General features: G+C 55.8%; 1 protein-coding gene and 1 long non-coding RNA gene across 15 annotated transcripts; one reads left to right on the top strand and one right to left on the bottom strand.

The window, feature by feature from the left end:
* Positions 1 to 3,769: 3,769 nt before the first annotated feature.
* LOC135967735 (uncharacterized) lies at positions 3,770 to 4,267 on the bottom strand. Its single transcript, XR_010581931.2, has 2 exons — positions 4,131 to 4,267; positions 3,770 to 4,035 (listed from the first exon to the last, which is right to left on the bottom strand). It is a non-coding gene; the product is annotated as an uncharacterized lncRNA (long non-coding RNA).
* Positions 4,268 to 5,247: 980 nt separating this feature from the next.
* CYB561 (cytochrome b561) lies at positions 5,248 to 22,712 on the top strand. Of its 14 annotated transcripts, XM_074020073.1 has the most exons (9): positions 5,977 to 6,007; positions 6,309 to 6,355; positions 11,590 to 11,778; positions 13,203 to 13,377; positions 15,009 to 15,223; positions 16,396 to 16,494; positions 16,757 to 16,860; positions 17,312 to 17,469; positions 17,952 to 20,189. In XM_074020073.1, exons 5-9 carry the CDS (start codon positions 15,022 to 15,024, stop codon positions 18,142 to 18,144), a joined length of 756 nt encoding a protein of 251 aa, XP_073876174.1. In that variant the 5' UTR covers positions 5,977 to 6,007; positions 6,309 to 6,355; positions 11,590 to 11,778; positions 13,203 to 13,377; positions 15,009 to 15,021; the 3' UTR covers positions 18,145 to 20,189. The 14 variants fall into 14 exon arrangements, 13 of the variants coding, with proteins under 13 accessions (XP_045231775.2, XP_045231774.2, XP_045231776.2 ...); XM_045375838.3 differs by lacking the exon at positions 6,309 to 6,355; XM_065531830.2 differs by lacking the exon at positions 13,203 to 13,377.
* Positions 22,713 to 23,093: the final 381 nt, after the last annotated feature.

Here is a 23,093-nt window from a genome sequence, read left to right as displayed (position 1 = left end):
AGACACCATGCACATTCCTGCTTAGCACCTTTGCCCTCCCTCTTCCATCCATGGGAGTCACCTCCCCTAGACCTTCATGTGGCCTGCAACCCCACTTCTCCCTCCCAGAACCTTCCTAGTGCCCCCAAGAAGCGCCTGCCCTTGCCTGACGCCCCGTCCCCTTCTGCTTTTTCCTCATGCTGCTTGTTAGGTTGAAACATAACACCTGTGTTTCAAAACACATGCAGTCAAGTTTCTGTGCATGTGTGTGTGTAGATATATACATACACACATATGTATATGTGCGTATATATGTCATTATGTGTAGTATGTTGCTTTTTTTTGAGACAGTCTCACTCTGTTGCCCAGAGTGTAGTGGTGCAATCTTGGCTCACTGCAACCTCCACCTCTTGGGTTCAAGCAATTCTTGTGCTTCAGCCTCTTGCGTAGCTGGGACTACAAGCATGCACCACCATGCCCAGCTATTTTATTTTTTTTCCTTTTTGTATTTTTTTAGTGGAGATGAGTTTCGCCATATTGGCCAGGCTGGTCTGGCTGCCTTGACTTCCCAAAGTTCTGGGATTACAGGTGTGAGCCACCACACCCAGACGTTAGATTACTTTTTAATTCCCTGTCTACCCACTTCTTGTAAGTTACATGAAAGCAGACACCTTGTGATGATCTATTACACCTTGTCTGATCTATTACTGTCTCTCCAGGGCCTAGGACAATGCCTGGCACACAGCAGGTGCCAGCAAGCCTTTGTTGGAAGAAAGGAAGGAGAGAAAACGGACCTCCTCTAGATTGGATCCTTGGCTCCTGTGTGCTGACGCGCAGCCTGTGACCGGGCTCTGCACTGCTCCTCTGGCTCCAGGGAATCCTCATGGAAAGGGCGGCCTCCCCAGAGGGCTGCCCAGGAATGAAATGGGCATCTGGGGAAGCCCACTCCTTTGGCTGCCTCTTGCCTTGGGTGCCCAGGGCTACCGTGCCACCTCCTTTGTGAAGCTGGTCCCTGGCCCTGCTTATCAGCCCTATGTCCCATTCCGTTGGCCCAGCAGAGGTAAAAGTGGCTAAGTGGGTTAACTGGGCCGGGTGTGGTGGCTCACACCTGTAATCCCAGCACTTCGGGAGGCCAAGGCGGGTGGATCGCCTGAGGTCGGGAGTTCGAGACCAGCCTGACCAACATGGAGAAACCCTGACTCTACTAAAAATACAAAATTAGCCGGGTGTGGTAGTGCATTCCTGTAATCCCAGCTACTTGGGAGGCTGAGGTAGGAGGATCGCTTGAACCAGGGAGGCAGCGGTTGCAGTGAGCTGTCATTGCACTCCAGCCTGGATGAGAAGAGTGAAACTCCGTCTCAAACAAACAAACAAAAAAAAACCAAAAAAAAGTGGCTTAACTGTCCTTGCTCTCATGGCCTCTCCATCCCTCTTGCCCCAGTGGTATTTGGCTGTTTTTGTCTGTCTTGTTTTTCCCAGACTGGACCAGCCTTGGGGTTAACCAGGGGCAGGGTGACAACTCACAGGCAATGGTGTCCCTCAGCCTCCTTCCCCCCACATTTCAGAGGCTGCAGGTGACTCACGGTCTTCGTCGGTGGCTCCGGAAGCCTTGCAGGTGCCCTGCCACTTGGCCGCTGTGCTGCTGGCTGCTCTGGCAGGTCCTGACGACTGCTTTCCTGTCCCCTCCCCTGAAGCTGGGAGATTGATTTTCTCCGAGTGATTAATTGGTCTATTTTAAGCTCATCAAAGTAGCCTCGTACTTTCAAGTTTCTCATGGAGCAGGCCCGGAAGATGATACCCACAGGCTTAAGGCTGCTCCCACTGCAGGATACGGGGTCAGGGGCTGTGTTTGTCAATTGTGAGGTCCCTCAGTGCAGTCCCCCTCCTGAGCTGGACAGGGCTTGGCTCCTGCATGCTGATTCTGCAGCCTGTGGCTCAGCTCTGCACTATTCTCTGGCTCCGGCAAATCCTCATGAAGATAAGCCCGGGAGCCCTAAGAGTTGCAGGTTAGCCTCCCACAGCCTTCCCTTGCATCATCCTTGCTCCTCTAGCCAGGGACACTCCTGCCTCCTCCCTGTCTCTGCTGGGTCAACACCTGAGCATCTTCTGGCTCGATAATTCTGTCATGACCCCATATGCTTTCCCTGACCCTCACATCTGGGTTGAGGGCCCTCCTATGCCCTGTATCTAATCCTGGTTTTCCCTCTGTAAGCTGGCCAGAGATGGGCTTGGGCAGAGTAGTTTCAAAGGCTCTCCCCAAGTGTCTGTGCAGCTCCCCTGACTTGAAGGCCCGTGAGAACGGGGTGGTGCCTGTCTCGTTCACTGTTCCCCAATATCTCACCTAGTGCCTGGCACAGAGAAGGTACAAAAATAAAACTCTTCTAAGAATGAATGGTGTGCGTTTGAATCTTACAGTGTCTGAGGACTGGGGATCCATCTCTTATCCCTTTGTATCCTCTGTATCCTCTGCTGCCCAAGGTCAGGGCCTCTGCCTGAAGTCCCTGCTGAATGAGGGTTAACTGGTTCAGAGATGAGGGAGGAAGCTATTGCTGGGAGGGGCTAGAACTGCAGGAGGCCCTGTCCCTGTCCTTCCCACACCCAATCAAGAGCAGTAGGATCGTCAGATGAAACACAGGACATCTGCTCACATGTGAGGAATACATCTTTTTTTCTTTTAAGACAGATTCTCTGTCACCCAGGCTGGAGCGTGGTGGCATGATCTTGGCTCACTTCAACCTCCACCTCCCGGGTTCATGCCATTCTCGTCTTAGCCTCCCCAGTAGCTGGGAATACAGGCGCCTACCACCATGCCCGGCTAATTTTTGTGTTTGTGGTAGAGATGGGTTTCACCACATTGGCCAGGCTGATCTTGAACTCCTGACCTCAAGTGATCTGCCTGCCTCAGCCTCCCAAACTGTTGGGATTACAGGCGTGAGCCATGGCACCCAGCCAGAATACATTTTTAGCATATTGCATGTAATATTTGGGAAATGCTCATGCTGAAAAAAATAACTGAATTTGAATTTTTGTTTTGTTTTTTTTGCGGGATCTCGCTTCATTGCCCAGGCTGGAGTGCAGTGGCACCATCCTGGCTCACTGCAACTTCCGCCTCCTAGGTTCAAGCAATTCTCCTGTCTCAGCCTCCCAAGTAGCTGGGACTACAGGTGCCTGCCACCACGCCCAGCTAATTTTTGTATTTTTAGTAGAGACAGGGTTTCACCTTGTTGGTCAGGCTGGTCTTGAACTCCTGACCTCAGGTGATCCACCCATCTCAGCCTCCCAAAATGCTGGGATTACAGGCGTGAGCCACTGCGCCTGGCCTGAATTTGAATTTAACTGGGAATCTTTTTTTTATTTTTTCCTCTTCTTTCTGAATCTGGTAACCCTAGCAAGGGAGAATTGACTAGCCAGGTGCCAGGTGGGTCTGCGGCCTGGGTCTCCAGCTCTCTCTTCCCATTCTGCCTGCTTCCTTGATGCTTCCTGCACCTTAAATGTTTTCTGTCAGAGACCAGGGGGCATTCTAGGCCTGGCTTCCCAGCAGTGGAATCCAGGAGCACTCCTACCTCCCAACCCCTGCCCCAGCTGCCCTCCGGATGGTCAGCGAAGGCCTGAGGAGGTGATGTTTGAGCTGAGATTTGAAAGAATGTGCCCAGAGATGATCCAGGAAAGAACATTCCATGGAGAGGTGGGAGTGAACTTGGTCCATCTGAGAACAGAAAGGCTACATGGCTCCGTGGTGTGGGAAGGGAGGGGAAACACGGGAGTGGAAACATGGGAAACACAGTCAGCATTTCTTTTTTTTTTTTTTTTTGAGATGGAGTTTTGCTTTTGTTGTCCAGGCTGGAGTGCAATGGCGGGGTCTTGGCTCACCACAACCTCTGCCTCCCGGGTTCAAGTGATTCTCCTGCCTCAGCCTCCGGAGTAGCTGGGATTACAGGCATGCGCCACCACACCCGGCTAATTTTGTATTTTTAGTAGAGATGGGGTTTCTCCGTGTTGGTCAGGCTGGTCTCGAGCTCCCGATCTCAGGTGATCCGCCCGCCTCGGCCTCCCAAACTGCTGGGATTACAGGCGTGAGCACAACTCAGGAGGCCCTGGAACTCATCTTGGGCCACTCAAGAAAGGGCAGGAAGGGTCCTCTCCTTTCCCACCTTTCCCAACCTGAAGGACTGCACACTTCTCAGGCTTCCAAGGCAGCAGGAACAGGGTTACAAGGTAGGCAGTCTGGCAGCTGGCGCGAGCCCTCTGGGCCCTAGTGCCGGACAGCAGTTTGGTGGCATTGCCTGTTCTTTAAAATGGGTTTGGGTGTAGCCATGCGCCCCCGCCATGCAGCGGGTGTGCAGGCCTCTCCCTCCCTCAGAATATCCTCACCCACCCCTCCCCACTGGAAATAGGCCCTTGAGAACACTGCTGGCAGGGAGGCGGCTGTTCTCCCTCCTAAGGGAAAAGTCTGCAGCCCAGTGCTGCAGGGCGGTGGGGTGAGGGGGAAGCCAAAGTGCCCCCATGACTCCTCAGCAGGAGTCTCTCCTGGCTTTGGAAGGGGCTGAAGGCCCAGGGCTCTCACCAGGGAACTCAGTCCTGCTCAGCCGGTCTGGACTCCTTCTCCAAGTCCAAATCCACAGACCAAACAAAGGACATGGCTCAATACACAGGGATTCTGCCTGTTAGCACGCTAAGGAAGCTGTTTCTTACCTTAAATTATCCATTAATTTCCTCCAACTGAAAGATACTCTAAAAATTGGTCCCTCTGAGGGGATGGGCCCTGCTGTGTCAGGCCGTTGTGCCTGCCCGTGGAAGGTGTGCCATGTGCCACGGTATGCCATGTGCAGTGGACACGCCTGTGCGTCTCGCCTGGCGCTGGAGACTCTGCTCAATGTGCACTCAGCGAGTACTGGATCCCCAGGGCCTACCTTGCCCACTGCCCGTGGGAAGCCCACAGTTTACACAAAGTGCATTCAAGTAAGCAGGTCTCCCTGCCCCCCGGCCTCCCAGAACCTTGGTGCCTGGAGGGCACGTGGGGAAGGGCGTTCCTGAACCGAGGCCGGTTTCCCTCTGCGGGGAGGAAACCCCATTTCCCTCCTAACCCTAGGCGCTTGCTACATCTGGCCCGGCATCAGACAGGAAAGAACCCTTTGTTCCCAGCTTGTAGGAAGTCTGAGCTGGACCCCTTATCTACCCACAGCGCTTCCTGGACCGGGGGCCTGGACCCGGCTCCTAAGGGGCTGGCTCCCGTTCTTGGTCTTGGCCTCGGCGCCCTCCTTTCTCCGCGCTTTGGGCAGGGGAAGCTGCGGACGGCAAGGTCTCGGCTGTCGTGAGAGCCTGGTGGAACCGGTGTTCCCCGCAGGCTACTCTGCGGGGGCGGGGGTTAGTCCCGGCCTTCCCGGCAGTGTCGTCTCCCCGGTGGGGGCTGGGGACGTGCCCCCAGAGCTCCCGGAGCAGCGGCGTGGCCAAGGCCTGAACCCGGTCTGACATCTAGTGGCCTCCTGGGCCCGGGCGGGGCGAGAGCAGGGCAGGGAAGAAGGTGGACGGCAGAAGGGGAGGCGTGGAGCGAGAAAATCAGGAAGCTTGGGGCCAAGCCGGGGAAGGGCGGCGGGTCTCGCCCCTGGTACCTGCCCTTCTCAGGGCCCGTCCCACCCCCAGGCCTGGCTGACCCCAGGTCCTTACATGCGCAGTCGGGGCTTGCCCGGGCCAACCCCGCGGCCCTCCATCCCCGCGGGCCGCAGACCCCACTCGCCCACGATCGTGGGGACCCCGGACGGGGGTCGCGAGGCCGGGCTCACGGTGACAGCGGTTCGCCTACGTGCGGGGCCGGAGCTGGCAGGGCCCAGGCCCGAGCGTGGCTGCAACCGCTGGGGCCTGGCACGTGGGGGGCAGCCCCGGGGGCCGCGTGCGCCACTTCCGGCCTGGGAGACCCCGCCCCGCTCGCCGCCTGGTTGCCATGGCGACGCCGTCACGCCACGGCCCCGGGAACCGGCTGAGCAACCCGGGCGCGGCGCGGGGAGGCTCGCGGGACGCTCGGGTAGGCGAGGTAGGTGGCCGGGCCGGGGATGGGAGCGGAGCGCGCAGGGGTGCGGGGCGGGGGTGGCCCAGGTGAGCCCCGACTGCGCAGGGAGGGACCACGCCGGGCTCCCGAGTCGCAGCCGGCCTCGCACCTGCCCCCTGCGGCCGCACACCGGACTGCGGCGCCGACCCGCACCCTGGGTCCGAGGGCTGCAGGGCTCGCCTGCCCTCTCGGAACCGCAGTCTCTCCCGGTCCAGGAGGCCCCCGCCCTGGCCTGCCCGGGTGCCGGGTCTCTGCTGAAGTTAGAACCGAGACCCCCGCTTTCCAGTGACCCCGAGTTTGGATCTCTGCTCCTGCGCCGCGTTCTAGAGCAAGGTAGGGTGCAAGTGGACCAACCAGCCTTTGCCACGGCTGCCCTCTTGAAACCGGAGCCACTGTCTCTTGCCCGGAGTAGGGCCCGGGCTGCAACGTGGAGCCGCAGGTCCCCGCCTGTGTCTCCCGACGCCCCCAGCTTCTGAGCGCGAGGGTGGGAGTTTCCCGAGTGGGAAAGCCCCACTCCTTCAGTGGCCTTGGTGGGTCTGGCTGGTGCCAACTGCGCTGAGGGCGGAGCTGCCGCCACCTTGACACCTGGGAGATGGCGGGGCCACCCTCCCTCCCTCCCTGCCCCGTCCCCGACTGTATCACGAAGTGAGGATCATCCGTGTGGATCTAGGGCCCCCTTCCCAGACTTCTCCTTTCTGGTGGCTCCTCTCCTCTCATTCATTCCACTTTGGCAGCCTTTGTGGATTTTCTGACTCCGTAAATGAAGTGACATCTAGGGCACCTAGATTCTACCCCTTTGTTTTAATAGCTAATGAAACAACAACAACAAAAAAAAAAAAAAAGAAAAAAAAAAGAAACTTTGCCACCTCCTCTAGTTGCCTGGATTTCTCCTGTGAAATTTGGTGGTGGCAGGAAAATACGAGGCGGCGGCAGCCCCACCCCTTGCACGAGGAGCCCCCTAGAGCTGGAGGTGGAACCACACTGCTTGTACCACTCCTTTTCCCTCCCCTCCCCTCCCCTCCCCTCCCCTCCCCTCCCCTCCCCTCCCCTCCCCTCCCCTCCCCTCCCCTCCCCTCCCCTCCCCTCCCCTCCCCTCCCCTCCCCTCCCCTCCCCTCCCCTCCACCGTGTTGGCCAGGTTGGTCTCAAACTCCTAACCTCAAGTGATCTGCCCGCCTTGGCCTCCCAAAGTGCTAGGATTACAGACGTGAGCCACCACGCCCAGCCTTGTCCTACCACTTTTCTGCCCTCACCACCTTCCCTTGGCAGGCAGAGCTTGGGCTCCTGCTAATACCGGGTGGTTCAGTGACATTAGATGGCATTGGTGGAAGGGAATGAGAAATGAACCCCCTCTAAAAGCATAACTTCACTGGGAAAAAGCACTCTACTGCCTGAGCAATTCATAAATGAATTTTGGGAATATAAAATGTCACAGATTAAAAGCAGACCATCCTGTGTTCTTCCCAGCTCCAGGAGCTTCTGCTTGGTGTGGGGGGGTAATGGTGGACAGAAAGGGAGTGTGGATTTATTAGAGATGGCTGCCATCTGGCTCTCTGTGGCCCCAAACCTCGTGTCGGCAGTACCACTCTTCCTAAGGTGCTCTTAGGATCAGATTTCGTTTTTGTAAGATTGCTCTTTGATGGAATGCCCTCTGTGTGGCAGGCACTGTGCTGGGCACTGGCACACGTTTATCCGCTTACTCTTTCTGTGTTCAGTAAGGTAGATCCAGATATCCTTCCACTTTATAGATTAGGAAGCAGGCTGGGAGAAGAGACTTGGCTTGTCCACGAGCTGATGGTTATAAATAGCCTGTTTTGAAATCACATCTCTCTAACCTGGGCTGCACTGGGCCTTTCATGGGCCCCTTGTTCCATAAAAAAAAATAATAACAATTGGCCAGGTGCGGTGGCTCACGCCTGTAATCCCAGGACTTTGGGAGGCTGAGGTGGGCGGATAAGGAGGTCAGGAGTTCCAGACTAGCCTGGCCAACATGGTGAAAGTGCGTCTCTACTAAAGATACAAAAAATTGGCTGGGCGTGGTGGCGCACGCCTGTAATCTCAGACTCGGGGAGTCTGAGGCAGGAGAATCGCTTGAACCCGGGAGGCGGAGGGTGCAGTGACCTGAGATCTTGCCATTGTACTCCAGCTTGGGTAATAGGGTGCGACTCTGTCTCAAAAAAAAAAAAAAAAAATTGGCCGAGCGCAGTGGCTCACGCCTGTAATCCCAGCACTTGGGGAGCCCGAGGTGGGTGGATCATGAGGCCAGGAGATCGAGACCATCCTGGCTAACACGGTGAAACCCCTCTACTAAAAAAAAAAAAAAAAAAAATTAGTCTGGCATGGTAGTGGGCGTCTGTAGTCCCAGCTACTCGGGAGGCTGAGGCAGGAGAATGGCATGAACCTGGGAGGCGGAATTTGCAGTGAGCTGAGATTGTGCTACTACACTCCAGCCTGGGGGATAGAGCGAGACTCCGTCTCAAAAAAAAAAAGGAAAATAATAATAAAATTATATTTTACAACTGCATTGGTATAAAGACAAGTATACTGGATTAAAATTAATTTTTAAACAAAACATTTTAGGGCTGGCTCATGTCTGTCTGTAATCCCAGAGCTTTGGGAAGCTGAAGCAGGAGGACTGCTTGAGACCAGGAGTTTGAGACTAGCCCGCGCAACATAGTGAGACCCTATCTCTCCAAAAAAAAAAAAAAGAAAAAACTAACTGGGCATTTTAGCATAGCTGTAGTTCCAGCTACTTGAGAAGCTGAGGTGGGAGGATTCCTTGAGCCCAGGAGTTCGAGGCTGCCATGAGCTATGATCATGCCACTATTCCAGTCTGGGTGACAGAGTTAGACACTGTTTAAAAAAAAAAAAAAAAAAAATTAAAGTAAGTTTTTAAAAATGGCAACATTTTCCTCAACCCTGAATGTTCAGTTTTTTTCTTCTGATTTTCATGGAAATGGAAACATTTTTGTTTGTAAGCATTCGGAGCCCTCTGTTTTGTGGGAGAAAGGAGCTCAGTGTTTGACTTCAGGCTCTGCTGCTTCCTGGGTACCTAGTTCCTTGGTCCAAGCAGCCTGGATGCTCCGGGTCCCTGGGCTGCCTGGGCCAGGACAGCCACTCCAGGAGAAATGGAAATGCAGCCCCTGCGGCTTGTTGGCCCGCCTGTAATGCCTTCTCTCTCACACTTTGCTCAGGGCCTGGTGTCTTTGCATGCACCAGGGCTTAGTGCCATGCTGGTGCCGGCGTGGGGAGGATGCAGGAGGACTGGCATGGGACGGGAAGCACCGCCTGGGAAGCACCACCTACTGGGGTGCTGAGAAAGTACCCTAATAACTCACACCACACTTTGCTTTCTCCTTCATCACATGATAGGATGTTCTAGGGCAATTGAGCTGTTTTCCCCTTCACCCATCAAGAAGAGATATCGGCCGTTCCCCAGTCACAATCTTTCCTAACTCAATTCAGACCCTGCTGTTGATAAGGAGGGCTGTGGCCAGCCCAGGCTACCCACTTCCCAGCCTCCCCTGCTCCGCCTTCCGCCCCCGAGGCTGTGCACCATGTGCAGTGTCTGGTCCCCAATAATGAGATTAGTCCTGGTCGCCTTTTAATAAAAAACAGTGGGTGTGGGGAGGGAGAGTGATGCTTGGCTCAGTGAAGCTTTGTGGGCCATGCTGTCCTTAATGTGCTTATTCCATTAAGTGGAGTCTGGCTGCAGGTGGGGTGAGTGGGTGGGGACAAGGGTGACTCTCACAGCTCTAAGCTCCAGAAACTGCCAGAGATCTATCACTCTCATCCTGAGCTCTCACAGAGGAAGGCAAGTGACTGTGTGAGGGGCTACATGAGCCCCCTCTGGTTGCAGGGTTCTGGTCTGCAGGGCAGTGGAGCCCTTGGGGGTGGAGAGTGGCAACTTCCAGGCCTTGAAGCTGCTGCCCACAGTTCTGCTCTGAGAACACAGAGGGCCCAAGAACAGCCAGTGTCCCAGGGCTGCCCAGTGAGGAGGGAAGGGTGAGAGAGTATTCTTGCTGTCAAGACTGGGAAATGAGAGCCACGATTCAAAGGCTTGCTTCCTAGGGAGTAAATCTCACCCGATGTCCAGGTGTGCAAATGCAGCAGACACATTTGTGGGTGGGTCAGATTCTGTCCAGAGATATCAGAATGTCTATTCCTGTACACCCCCACCTCTGGCATGGGACACAGCCCTTCCCTGCACACAAATGGGTTGTCAATTACGTCCAATGAATGGCCTCCCGAGAGCCCTGTTAGGGAAGGGATTATCTGCTCATCTCCTGTAAAGCACAGAGCCACACTCAGAACCTATGGACCGCGATCGCCTGCAGGCCAGCCACGGGCTTTCCCGTCATCCTCACACTTAGACTTTGAAGCCTCGCCTTTGAATCGGAAGCAGGCCTCTGTCATTCCAGAGGCCCCTGTTCATCTCTGGCTTCCTTCCAGATGACCAGGGGCCCCGGGTCCCTGGGCTGCCTGGGCCAGGACAGCCGCCTTAGGAGCAAATGGAAATGCAGCTTCCGTGGCTTGTTTGCCTTCCTGTAACCCCTTCCCTCTCACCTTCGGTCAGGGCCTGCTGTTTTGCACGCACCAGTGCTTAGTGCCATGGTGAAACCGAGGCGGGGAGGACGCAGGAGGACTGGCACAGGAGGGGGGGCACCGCCCCGGGAGCTTCCCGTGCGTCAAAGCAGCTTCCTCAGTGAGCTCCAACACAGATCCTTGCTGACTTCAGTCTGGAAAGCCTGACAGTGCCACCCTAGTTCCTGGGCCTTGGAAAGGCCAAAGCCACGAGCAGGCAGCCACTGTTTCACAGGAGAGCTAGAGACGCTGTTGCCCACAGACATCAAAGCAGGGGTGCCGTCTTCCGTGTGCACATTGGTACGGGTCTTGGAGGCCCAGATTAGCTCCTGGCTTGAACTTATATCACCCTTACCTGAAAATCTGCGTCTGCACCGCTCATCTGCACGCCCCTTGAGGGCAGGGACCAGGCCCCCTCTGTGTGGCCCCAGCACTTGGCCGAGTGCAGGCGCGTGTGGGTCGAGTTGAGCTGCTATTTGCCGATGGGAATTTGGGGGCATGTCGCTTGTCCTCGTTGAGCCTCCATTTCCTGGCCTGTCAAACTGGGGCAATGCTCCTGTTATCCACACAGTGTCATTTAAGGGTGACATGAGAGATGGCATGAAGTACCCAGCATAGGGCAGGTGCTTACAGGCTGTGGGGTCCCCACCCTACTGACACATCAAGCACACGTCTGCCCTGCCATGATGGGGAGCAAACAACTTTAGGGTTCCAACTCCCCGGGAGGCCAGGCCGGGCATTTCACCGTAGGATGTTGAAGCCGCAGGCAGTCGTCACTGCGAGAAGAGAGCCTGGCTCTGAGGTCCGCTGTCTCCTGGGCAGCCTGGTGGGAAGGAAGGAGTTGGCAGCGGCCCCTCACTCTGCCGGCCTCTCCTGCCCTTTGTACTCCACGAGGCGCGAGGAAGTTGCCAGGTCTCCCAGCAGAGGGAGGGGTGGTGTCCCCTCTGTTCTTCCTAATTTGTTGCTAATCAGATTCTGCTTGCAGCCGGGCTCTCTGGGGATGAATCTAATAAAGGAGGCGGCGACCTGGAGAGGACAGACGACAAGTGACCGGGGGGGACAGCACTTCTTTTAGTACATTTTCCTGTTAGACTCAGAGTATTAGAGACCCAAGGATTCCCAAGGAGGATCGAGAGCGTCCCTGCCTTTGAGGAGCAGACAGGACACTGCCAGGGTAAGGAGGCTCCGGGAGAGCCTGGGGACAAAGTGGTCTGCCCACCGTGGTGTCTGGGGAGTGGAGGCAGGGGTGTGGGGTCCGCAGCAGCAAGCCAGGCTAGACCGTGTCCTTGGATTCTGTGAGCCCAGGCGTCTCCCCTAGAGGGCCTAGTAGGAACAGTGGGGGCTGCAGATGGAAACGGGCAGGATCATGCCAGGCAGCTGGCATTTCACTGGCACTCGGGGCCTCTTGCGCAGGGGACAGCATGACCTTGGGAGCTGGCTTTGTCCCTGGTGCATCTGTCACATTGAAGAGAGAGAAGCTGCAGGCCCTGACTTGGGTGTGGCAGTGAGGATGCTCAGGAGAGAAGTGAGGGGAGGGGCCCCAGCATGCGGCGACCTGGGCAGCCTTCTGTGGAGGAGCTGAGGTGTCACCTGGGCCTGGAAGAAGGGCAGCCCCACTAGCTAGTGGGGAGGGCATGAGATAATTTGGTGACGACGGGAGAGGAGGTGACTTGGAATGAGCTGAGTTTGAAGCATCTGTGGGATGTCCAGGTAGAGATGAATAGTGAATGTCAGAAATGGGGCTTGAATTTGGGGTGGTGGGGACAGAACTGATACCCCTGTAGGTGACAGATAAAGACAGAGGCAGGAGTTCCAAAAATAGGATTTATTGTTGGCTGGGGCTTCTGGAATCCTGTATTCCCGTCCACCCTGGGAATGTGGACTGGGGCTGTGTTTCTGGGAGATGATGTGACGGAATGTGTCAGAAATCTAAAACAGAACCTAGCCCTTGTTTCAGGATTCCCTGCAGAGAAGTTTGCAAACATGGCCACATCCTGTTGTTTATTTGGTGGAAAACTGAAAGCTAGCTAAATGCTGAGCAATGGGAACTAGTTGGCTAAAAAATGGCCGTGCAATGCAAGAGTGTGAGGTTACGAAAATGATGATGTGGGCGCATATCCATTGACACAAACATCCATGTGTGCTACGCCCTCAGTTAAAAAGCAGGTGAGAACATGGCACGATCCTGCTTCTATAAAAGGATTCATATGTGTTTTTTAGGAAGAAGTTGTGTGAGGATATAGATCAAGTGCTGATGGCCTGTCATTTTACCTTTTTTGCTGATCCATATTCTGTGGTGTGTGTGGATTATTAACACACACACATCCTTTTTTTAATCAGAAAAAAAAATTTTTTTGAGACAGAGTCTCATTATATCACCCAGGCTGGAATGCAGTGGTGCAATCTTGGCCCACTGCAAACTCTGCCTCCCCGGCTCAAGGGATTCTAGTGCCTCAGCCTCCCGAGTAGCTGGGATTACAGGTGTGAGCCACCATGCCCGGCTAATTTTTGTAGTTTTAGTAGAGATGGGGTTTCACCATGTTGTGGCTGGTCTTGAACTCCTGGCCTCGGGTGATCCACTTGCCTTGGCCTCCCCAGGTGCTGATTATAGGTGTGAGCCACCGCGCCTGGCCCACACACCCCCTCCCCTTTAATGGTGGAGTTGCCAACAGTTGTCTGATGTGGTGAGAGAACTGGAGAGCAGAGAAGGAGCCCATCCCTGGGAGGGACTGAAAACCAGCTCCTGGGCACTGCAGGGCAGAGCGTGTGCCGGGTACAAAGGGGGTCAGTGGTCCTGTGCTGGCCACTGTCCCCCTAGTTCTGATACAGTTGCTGCCAGGAGAGGCTGGACTGTGTCGAGGGGCCAGTGGGGAACCGTCCGGGGCGGGTGGGGGGCAGCAGCAGTGCTCTGGGGTCTGCTTGTGGTGGCCATGGTGGTGGCCATGGTGGTGGCAGTTGCAGTGGCAACTGTGGGCCATGGCGGCACTTTTCCGTGGCGCACAGGCCGCTGTCAGGTGAAGGGAGAGCAGGTGAGGCCATGCTTGTTCTCCTCCTGCCGCCTCTCCTCCCATCCCCAGCTGCTGGGTGCTCTCCTGCCTGGCACGAGGCTGTGCAGGCACTGGGCACTCCCTTGGGCTCCTAGCAGGGCCTTCTCATTCCTGTTTCCCTAGGAACCACCGGCTCTCCTTTCCTCCTGGAGGGTCACGTGGGGTGGAGCACCAGGGACAGCCGTGCTGCGCTCTACCCAGCCCCCTCATAGGCCTTGTTTCTGGGGGCCTTCAGTTTTGGAAACCTCACCTGAGCGCCCCTCTAGAGTGCGGATCCTCCCCGCCCCCTGCTTGGAGGGGAAGCGCCCTTTCCCTGTGTGTAGCACAGTCAGAGCACTTCTATTCTGCAGGCGCGATGGGGGGGGAGGGGGGGTTGGGGGAGCGGGGCTGGCTCTCCTGGGTGTGGGGTGGGGAAGCCTCCTCATCGCCAGCTTGGAGTTAAAAACCGGGCTAGGGGAGGGAGACTTCCCATTTCTCCCCAGATGTATTTCATGATGCGTCTGGAGAAAAGGTGTGACCAGTCCCTTCCTTCCCTTCAAGGAGCGCGCTCGCCTGTGTAACTCACCTGTAAAGCCCACCCAGGGAAGGCCAGGGCCTCATGAAACAGAAAAGAAAGCCAGGCACTGGGCCCTTGCGCTCACTAGAACTTGGGGTGTCTTTCCTTGCCCCTTCACCGCATATGGAACTCCTGGTGTCGTGTCCCAGGTCACGCCTATCCCTGTGGGGAGGCTGGGCCCCCGCTCAGCCACTCCTGAGACTTGGGACCTCTGCCCGTGGACGATGGGTGGGAAGGAGCTTGGGGGTGGGAGAGCGAGGGCTGCTTCCAGCAGGAGCCTGGGGTGAGGGTGGCGGGGCACCATGGGGGTAGCTGCGCCGCATCTCAGGGCGATGTAGTGCACATCTTGCAGGGGGACTTGTGTATCTCAGGGGGGCTGCTCGCATCGGGGTGCCGTGTGCATCTCGGGAGGGCTGCATGCATCTAGGGGGACTTGCGCATCTCGGGGTGCTGTGCGCATCTAGCGGGGGTGGCTGTGCGCATCTGGAGGGGGCTGTGCGCAACCTGGGGGGGGGGTGTTGCGCGCAGCTAGCTGGGGTGGCTGTGTGCATTTCGGGGGGGCTGTGTGCATTTCAGGGGGGCTGTAGGTATCTGGGGGGACCGTGCTCATCTCCGGGGGCGGCTGTGCGCATCTCGTGGGGGGGGGGGAGCTGTGCGCATCTTGGGGATGTGCACATCTCGGGGGGCCTGTGCGCATCTTGGGGGCTGTGCACATCTGCGGAGGCTGTGTGCATCTCAAGGGCTCTGTGCACATCTCGTGGTGCTGTGTGCTGCTCCTCTGAGCTTTGCTCTTTCTTGCAGCCTTTGCCTCAGCATGGAGGGCGGGGCCGCGGCATCCACCCCCACAGCGCTGCCTTACTACGTGGCCTTCTCCCAGCTGCTGGGCCTGACCTTGGTGGCCATGACTGGCGCTTGGCTCGGGCTGTACCGAGGCGGCATTGCCTGGGAGAGCGACCTGCAGTTCAACGCGCACCCCCTCTGCATGGTCATAGGCCTCGTCTTCCTGCAGGGAGATGGTGAGTCCCGTGGGCCGCTCCTCTCGGCCCGGGCTTGTGGGGTCCCTGAGAGGCAGTTTGCAGGGGTCTTGTCACCCCTGCGGTCTCTTCTGGTTGGACAAATCTAAGATTCTAGAAAAGACAGACAGAAGCTGGTTCAGAGCCTGGGGAGATGGAATCCAAACCCAGGCTCTGAGGTTGGTGGGTGGCAGCTCCTCTCCAGCCTGGCCCAGCATTTTCACCTCGTTTCCACGCACAGCGTCCAAGGCAGGCGCTTCATGCCGCAGAGGGAAAGGAATGGGGCCCCGAACCAGGCCCTGCTGCAGGGGTGGTTTGAACTGAGGGAAAAAAAGTAAGCACATGTGAGAGTTTGTATGCGTGTGTGCGCACGCGCCTATGTGTTGTTGGTCTTGGACTTGGCAGAGCTAGAGGCCTCCCCCTGGGGCAGGAGCAAGGCAGTGCTTGGCCTCCACCTGCCTCCAGGCCAGGTATCCTGGAAGCCGAATCTGCATCTGGTTGACCGGCTCTTCCTAGAGGTGGTCCTGGTGACAGCCACCCCTGAGCAGCAGAAAGCTAAGAGGCGTTCCTCACGTGACCTGGCCTTGCCCACCTCTTCTGGAAGTGGGAGATCAGGCTGGGATCACAAGGTTCTGCTTGGGAGCCAGGGTGGGATGATCTGCCCAGGCTTAGGTGGGGGCCTGTGTGAGGAGCCACGTGGCTAACAGGTCAACTCAGGCTGCTTGTTGCCTCAGTGTGACCAACAGTGGACCTCAAACACAGCCTGGAATTTGCAGGACACCTGACAAGAAGATGGGTGGGGTGGGGTGTCTGCTGGGCCGGGCAGCTCCTTTAGGTGGGGACGAGGGCAGAGGCGCCGCCTTCACTGCCTCTCCTGGTGGTGGGGACTGTGGTACAGTCTCCCGCCCTGCCCTCTTTGAGTGTGCACAGTTGGGGGAGGTTGGAGGGTGGGGGAGGAGTGTTAAGGTGCACACAGCCTTAGGTGCCCTCAGAGAAGGCCAGGAGCTGCCCAGGGTCCCCAGGGAACCTGGCTTTCTCCTCCAGTTCCTGCAGCTAGGCTCCTGCTGCAAGCTGTCAGCTCACATCACCTCGCCACCAAGGTGCCTCCTTGCTGCGGGGGCAGGAGGCCTCACTGCAGGCGGATGCACTCACGTTCCCTCTCTCACCTCTCACAGCCCTACTGGTTTACCGTGTCTTCAGAAATGAAGCCAAACGCACCACCAAGGTCCTGCATGGGCTGCTGCACGTCTTTGCGCTCGTCATCGCCCTGGTTGGTGAGTTCCTGGGCGCAGCCTTCCCCGCCCCCTGCCTGTCTCTTCAGGTATGGCAAACAGCCGCTTTACCTGCTCTGTTCCCTCCCCAGAGCCGTGATGGGCCCGCCCCCATCCCAAACATCCCCTGCAGGGCCACTGGGTGCTGGCAGCCATTGAACTGGTACTAAAGCCCAGAAGTCCCTGCTAGCTGGTTCCTTGGGTCGTCTTATCCCTTCCTTTTCCACGTCTAACCCTGTCCTCACATGACCTATCTCTGGCCCAGGCTTGGTCGCAGTGTTCGACTACCACAGGAAGAAGGGCTACGCGGACCTGTACAGCCTGCACAGCTGGTGCGGGATCCTTGTCTTTGGCCTGTACTTTGTGCAGGTGAGCTCTTCCAGCGCCCAGGGCCTGTGGCCACCTACCAGGGAGGTGGGAGGGGCAGGGGAGCTGGGCTGAAACGTGCCTCATGGAAGGGCCTGTTTTCTGGGGTGCGTGCAGGTGAGAGAGCTGTCTTCCCAGGCCTGTGTGGGTGCAAAGCTAGGATTGGCGGCCAAGGGTGCCCAGCTCCCAGGCGCCCCATGGCTGACTCAGTGTGTTTGGCCACAAGCCCAGCTTTCCGAATCTGCGAGTGTGCCAAGGCCTCAAGTGCTGGGGGACGGGTCCCTTGTCCCTAAGCACTTAGTACTCCTCCCACCACCGTGCTGAGGAGGGAGGAAACCAGGCAGGGCTGAGGGGCTCGCAGTCGCCATGTGGGCGCATGGGCGTGGGCCTGGGCTGACCTCGGCTGCTGGGGTTGCCGGCCGCCCTGTCCCAGAACCACCTTCTTTCCTCCTAGTGGCTGGTGGGCTTCAGCTTCTTCCTGTTCCCCGGAGCTCCGTTCTCCCTGCGGAGCCGCTACCGGCCACAGCACATCTTCTTTGGTGCCACCATCTTTCTGCTTTCCGTGGGCACTGCCCTGCTGGGCCTGAAGGAGGCACTGCTGTTCAACCTCGGGTGAGTGTCCTGGGTGGGAGGGGGCAGGCCTGGGCCACCCCTGCACAGACCTCACCCTGCCCTCGGCTTCCCCAGCTGTGGCTTCCTGAGCCGTCTCTTGTGGCCTCACAACGGGTGGCTGTAGTTATGCTTGCTAAGAATTGGGTGCATGGGGCTTGGCTTTGGTTAGCTTTCTTGATTTTTTTCCTTTCCAAGAAACTTCTGGGCTATGGGCACCCTATTTATTCCCATCACGTAGCAGGATCTGCAGGAGAACTGCTTAGAACTAGAGTATTGATACAGAGTTTTACATTAGAGATTGCTGGTTTTACATTAGAGATTGCTGGAGATTGCTGTTGGGGGTGGGGGGTAGTCGTTCTCTTTGGGTAGGGTAGGGAGGCAGGGGCTGGTGCTGGAATCCCTATGACATCTTTAAGGCCCAGGATACGGGCATTTGGCCTGTGACCTCTTGGGCAGCTTCTCCCTTCCTCTCACCCCTGCAGGGACAAGTACAGTGCGTTTGAGCCCGAGGGCGTCCTGGCCAATGTGCTGGGCCTGCTGCTGGCCTGCTTCGGTGGGGCGGTGCTCTATATCTTGACTCGGGCTGACTGGAAGCGCCCTTCCCAGGCCGAAGAGCAGGCCCTCTCCATGGACTTCAAGACGCTGACGGAGGGAGACAGCCCCGGCTCCCAGTGATGCACTGGGCCGGCCCTGGGGGTTCACGGGGTGTCTTCTTGCCCACTCCTGCTAAGGCATCTTCAGGATTGCAGGCTCCAGAGAGTGGCTCTGGCAGCAGGCGGGTGGGTGGGCGCAGCTGCGTCTATTTGAGTGCTGCTTTCTGGGGTCAGGTCTCTGCCTCCTCTGCTTCTCCTTTCTCTGCTGCTATAGACCAGTTCATTGTGTGTAGCTCCCGTGTCTCTGTTGCCCCCTTCAGTGCAGAAGGCTTTGGGTGGGACTTCGGGTGGTCAGTCCTGGTCTCAGAGCACAGGTCTTTAAAGAAGCGAGACAGGAGGACCCACCCTCCCGGCAGCAGATGCCTGGGGCAAGGCCAGGGGAAACTGGGGGGGCCTCAGGGACAGGCCTGGAAAGGCCACGATGGCTGCTGAATTCAAACAAAGAGTCCCTCCAGCCCAAATAACACGTGGCACGAATGGGCCCAGCCTTTGGCAGAGGAGCAAGTGATATGATGTGTAAAGTATGTTGGTGGTGAGAGCAAGGTTCCCCAGGAGAGGGGAGGGACTGGCCCCTGGGAAGCTCTGAGTGAGGCTGTGGCCCAGCTATAGTCCTGACCTTCCTCTTCTTTAACCCTCTAGCCCTAGGACGGCTTTGGTGGAGAGGGGATAGAAGCCCATGACTTCAGACAGACTTTCTCCTGGCAGATGGAGGCAGGCCTTCTCCCGGGCTGCTCCAGACATGGGAGTTGGGAATAGGGGGCACCTTGCAGCGCCTTCCTGCTGGGGCTCCCTCCTTGCAGCACCCCCCTTGCAGCTCAGCTCTGGTTTCCTTTCCCAGGCTCACCCAGGCTCTGCTCAGGCTGGGAGGCAGAGAGCACAAACCGTAGAATTTTTTAAATGAAAAACCGCTGCTTCTGGCTGTGGCTGGGGCCCCTGGGGCTGCTGGAGCTGCTGCCTCTGTTCTGGAGGACAAGGCTTCTCCTTCTTCCCTGGTGCCCGTCTCTCCAGGAAGTCAGGACTGAGGCAGAACCAGGTCATCCCCTGTGGCGTCTGCACATCACTGTAGCCGTATAGAGTGTCATGTTAGCTGAGCCACCATTTGGCTTTGGCCCGGAAATAGTGTGAGTAAAACATTGATCAAGACCATCCTGACGAAGACAGTGAAACCCCATCTCTACTAAAAATGCAAAAAATTACTTGGGCATGGTGACGGGCGCCTGTAGTCCCAGCTACTTGGGAGGCTGAGGCAGGAGAAGGGCGTGAACCCGGGAAGTGGAACTTGCAGTGAGCCGAGATCATACCATTGCACTCCAGCCTGGGCGACAGGCTCAAAAAAAAAAAAAAAAAAAAAAAAAAAAAAAAGAACATTGATCATGTGCTTCTTGGATCTGGTGACTTGGTGACTGTTCTCCCTGTTTTCCTTGTTTTTGGGGGTTTGAGGAGCATGACTTAGCTTGACACAGACACAGTGTACTTCAGTGAAGAACTTAATACAATTTCCAAACCTGATGACCTTAGAGAAAGGGGCCAGTGTTCTCTAATGCTCGCGTTTCCCTTAGTTGGCTTTTGCTGTGGCTCCTGCCTCAGGCAATGTCATTTCTGAGAGCAGGTGGTTGTAGTCCAGGCCCCTCCCCAGCAGGGGCTGCCCAGGCTCCTTCCAGCCCCTTTCCCCACCTCCTCTCAGCCTGCCTGGATGACAGTGTTCGCCTCCTGTTTAGACTGTACACTCTTCAGGGGCAGGGGCACCGTCAGTTCTTTCATGAGCTGGCACGCACATGTATAGTGAAATGTTTACGTTCGGGAAGACTCCGCCTTAGACAAACTACCAAAGTACAATCGTGTCTCTCCCTAGCCAGAATGCTACAGAGAGAAATGGAACCTCAGATTAGCAACAAAAGTCTGTAAACTGGTCTGTTTGCCAAAGTGAACACTGGATGACTAAGGAACCGAAGAAGGCCCCCAGAAGCAGATTTGTGGTGGGTTATTTTATTTTGCCTGTGGCCAATCTTCTGTGAAATACAATGTGCTGTTGGTGCAACAGATGATTCAATAAATGTCTACAGCAGACCTCTCGCCTGTTATTTTCCTTTAATGTGGTAATAAAAGGAGCCAGAGCTTTTAGCAGCCAGAAACATGACGTTAGCTCTAGGCCTGAGAGAAACTGAATATCTGCAGGCTGGGCACAGAAGGTAAAGTGATTAGTGATATTGATCATGGCCTAGGGTCTGAAAAGGCCCAGCGGTTGTCCAGACTCCACCCAGCAGAGGCACTGTTTCTATGTAGTTAGATAAACCCTTGCTCTCAGCCTGAGAGGGTGGCCTGGAGGGCGGAGCTGCAAAAGCCTGGTAAGAGCCTTGGCAAGGAGAATCTCCCAGTGTTTAATGGACCCCTTTCCCTTTGAAACCAGTCTTTTTGATCCTTAAGAAGAGGAGCAAAGATTTTGGAACAAGCTGAGATTCCACTTTAGATCCACGTACGTGGCTCAGGCAGAAGGTGTGTTTTTGGCAAATTTGGGTGGGACTGCACTGTGCGCTTTGTGCCTTGCCACTTAAAGCAGTGGTCCCAACCTTTTTGGCAGCAGGAACAGGTTTTGTGGAGGACAATTTTTCCACAGACCAGGGCTGGGGGCAGGGGATAGTTTTGGGATAATTCAAGCACATTACATTTATTGTGCATTTTATGTTATTACATTGTAATATATAATGAAATAATTATAGGGAGCCCTGAGCTTGTTTTCCTGCAACTAGACAGTCTCATCTGGGGGTGATGGGAGACAGCGACAGATCAGGCATTCAATTCTCCTGAGGAGCAGGCAGCTGGATCCCTGGCATGCGCAGTTCACAATAGGGTTTGCACTCCTATGAGACTCTAATGCTGCAGCTGATTTGACAGGAGGTGGAGCTCAGGTGCTCATGCTTACCCGCCGCTGCTCACCTCCTACTGTGCAGCCAGGTTCTAACAGGCCATGGACCCATACCGCTCTGTGGCCCTGGGGCTGGGGACCCCTGACTTAAACCAATTTAAAAACTCACCAGAGCTCACTATTTAAAGGGAGCCAACAGCAAATCTTCTAGTAAGGTAACGGGAGTCCCTGCTTCCCTGCATTGGTCTCAACTTTGTCTTCTGCATTGTAGCTGGTCTCTAACGTGTAGGAGTTAGAGCGGAGAGGTCTTTCCTTAGGGCACCTGTAGAGTCCCTCCTGAATGAAGGCTTCCGTGTGGACCTTTATTTTTATTCTTATTTTTTGAGACGGAGTTTCGCTCTTGTTGCCCAGGCTGGAGTGTAATGGCACGATCTCAGCTCACCGCAACCTCCGCCTCCCGGGTTCAAGCGATTCTCCTGCCTCAGCCTCCCAAGTAGCTGGGATTACAGGCATGCGCCATCGTGCGCAGCTAATTTTTGTATTTTTAGTAGAGACGGGGTTTCTCCATATTGGTCAGGCTGGTCTCGAACTCCCAACCTCAGGTGATCCACCTGCCTCAGCCTCCCAAAGTGCTGGGATTATGGGTGTGAGCCACATGCCCAGCTGAGTGTGGACCTTTATTTACTGAAAAGCATTCAAAGCACATGGCTTGATACGTGTCACAAGCTGGTTCCTCAGTCAGCATCTCATTTCTTTTTTTTTTTTTTTTGCATCAGCCTCTGAATCTTATGGATCTCTGTGAATGTTGAAGTGATCCCAGGCACTGGGGGATGATGCCTCCCTCTCCAGAGAGCCACTTCACCTCTTCCTCTACGAATCTCCAGCTGGATAACAGCAGGGACCTCACTTTCTTACTGGGTTTGGGAACCTGAGAGGTCCCAAAGCGACTCCTTGACTGGCATAGAGTTATTTCTCCAAACAAGCACACGGCACTTCCCAAGCCATCCTCCCAGACCCAGCGCCTGCGCGCCGTGGGGCGTCATTTGGGTTGCTTGCTCTTTTCAGACCATCCCATCTGAGGAGGCGGCGTGGTGGAGGGAAGAACTGTCAGTGCGGCTCTGATTCAGACGCCTACCTTTGCCTCTGTGACCCTGAGCAACTTCAACTTGCAGGATCTGCTTCCGCATTTGTTTTGGAGACAGCAATGTCGTCTGTCAAGGTGTGAGGAATACATTAGGGAACGTATGTGAAGTCCCTATCACAGTGTCTGGGACACAGTGGACCTCCCAAGAGGATGGCCTGTTAGAATGGACTCTGAGCACCTTCTCTTCTAAGCGGGCCCTCTCTTTATCGCAGGGCCTTCCAGACATGATACCCGTTATCAATGCCCCGTCTTATTCCTGAGAATGGAATAACTCAGGTGCCAAGACTCCAAGCTCCTCCAGCTTGTTTTTAAAGCTGAGAGAGGGTGACTCCACTTCCCGCTGGTTTGTCTACCCGTTCCCAGACGACCGCAGGGGAGTTTGGGCGCCACGTGCATGTGCGTACGGTGTCTGCCTGCAGTCATGAGGTCGACCCGTGAGCAGATGACCAGGGGAAGAAAGTCTGACCTGGTGCTGCGATCTACACAGACTTCTGCTGAGTTTGCTGTTTGCTTCTACTCTGAGTAGCTTTTCAATAAGGTTGAGGGTAAATTCTATTTAAGAAGTATTAATAGTTTTTAAAAAGGAATCATTCCCTTTTACCTTTCCTTCTTTAAAAAGCTGGGGGTTTGGCCAGGTGTGGTGGCTCATGCCTGTAATCCCAGCACTTTGGGAGGCCAAGGCGGGAGGACAGCTTGAGGCCAGGAGTTCAAGACCAGCCTGGGCAACATAGCAAGACTCCATCTCTGCAAAACAAAACAAAAGTTAGCAGGGCGTGGTGGCACGCACTGTGGTCCCAGGTACTTGGGAGGCTGCGGTGGGAGGATCACTTGAGCTCAGGAGATCGAGGCTGCAGTGAGCTATGATCACAACACTGCACTCCAGCCTGTGTGACAGAGTGAGACTCCATCTAAAAGCAAAACAAAACAAAACAAAACATCTAGGTTTGGCGCAGTGGCTTATGCC

The sequence above is a fragment of the Macaca fascicularis genome, chromosome 16 (genome assembly GCF_037993035.2).
Source record: "Macaca fascicularis isolate 582-1 chromosome 16, T2T-MFA8v1.1".
Lineage (NCBI taxonomy): Eukaryota > Metazoa > Chordata > Mammalia > Primates > Cercopithecidae > Macaca > Macaca fascicularis.
The sequence above is the reverse complement of the archived record's forward strand: the minus strand, read 5'-3'. Positions and strand labels throughout refer to the sequence as shown.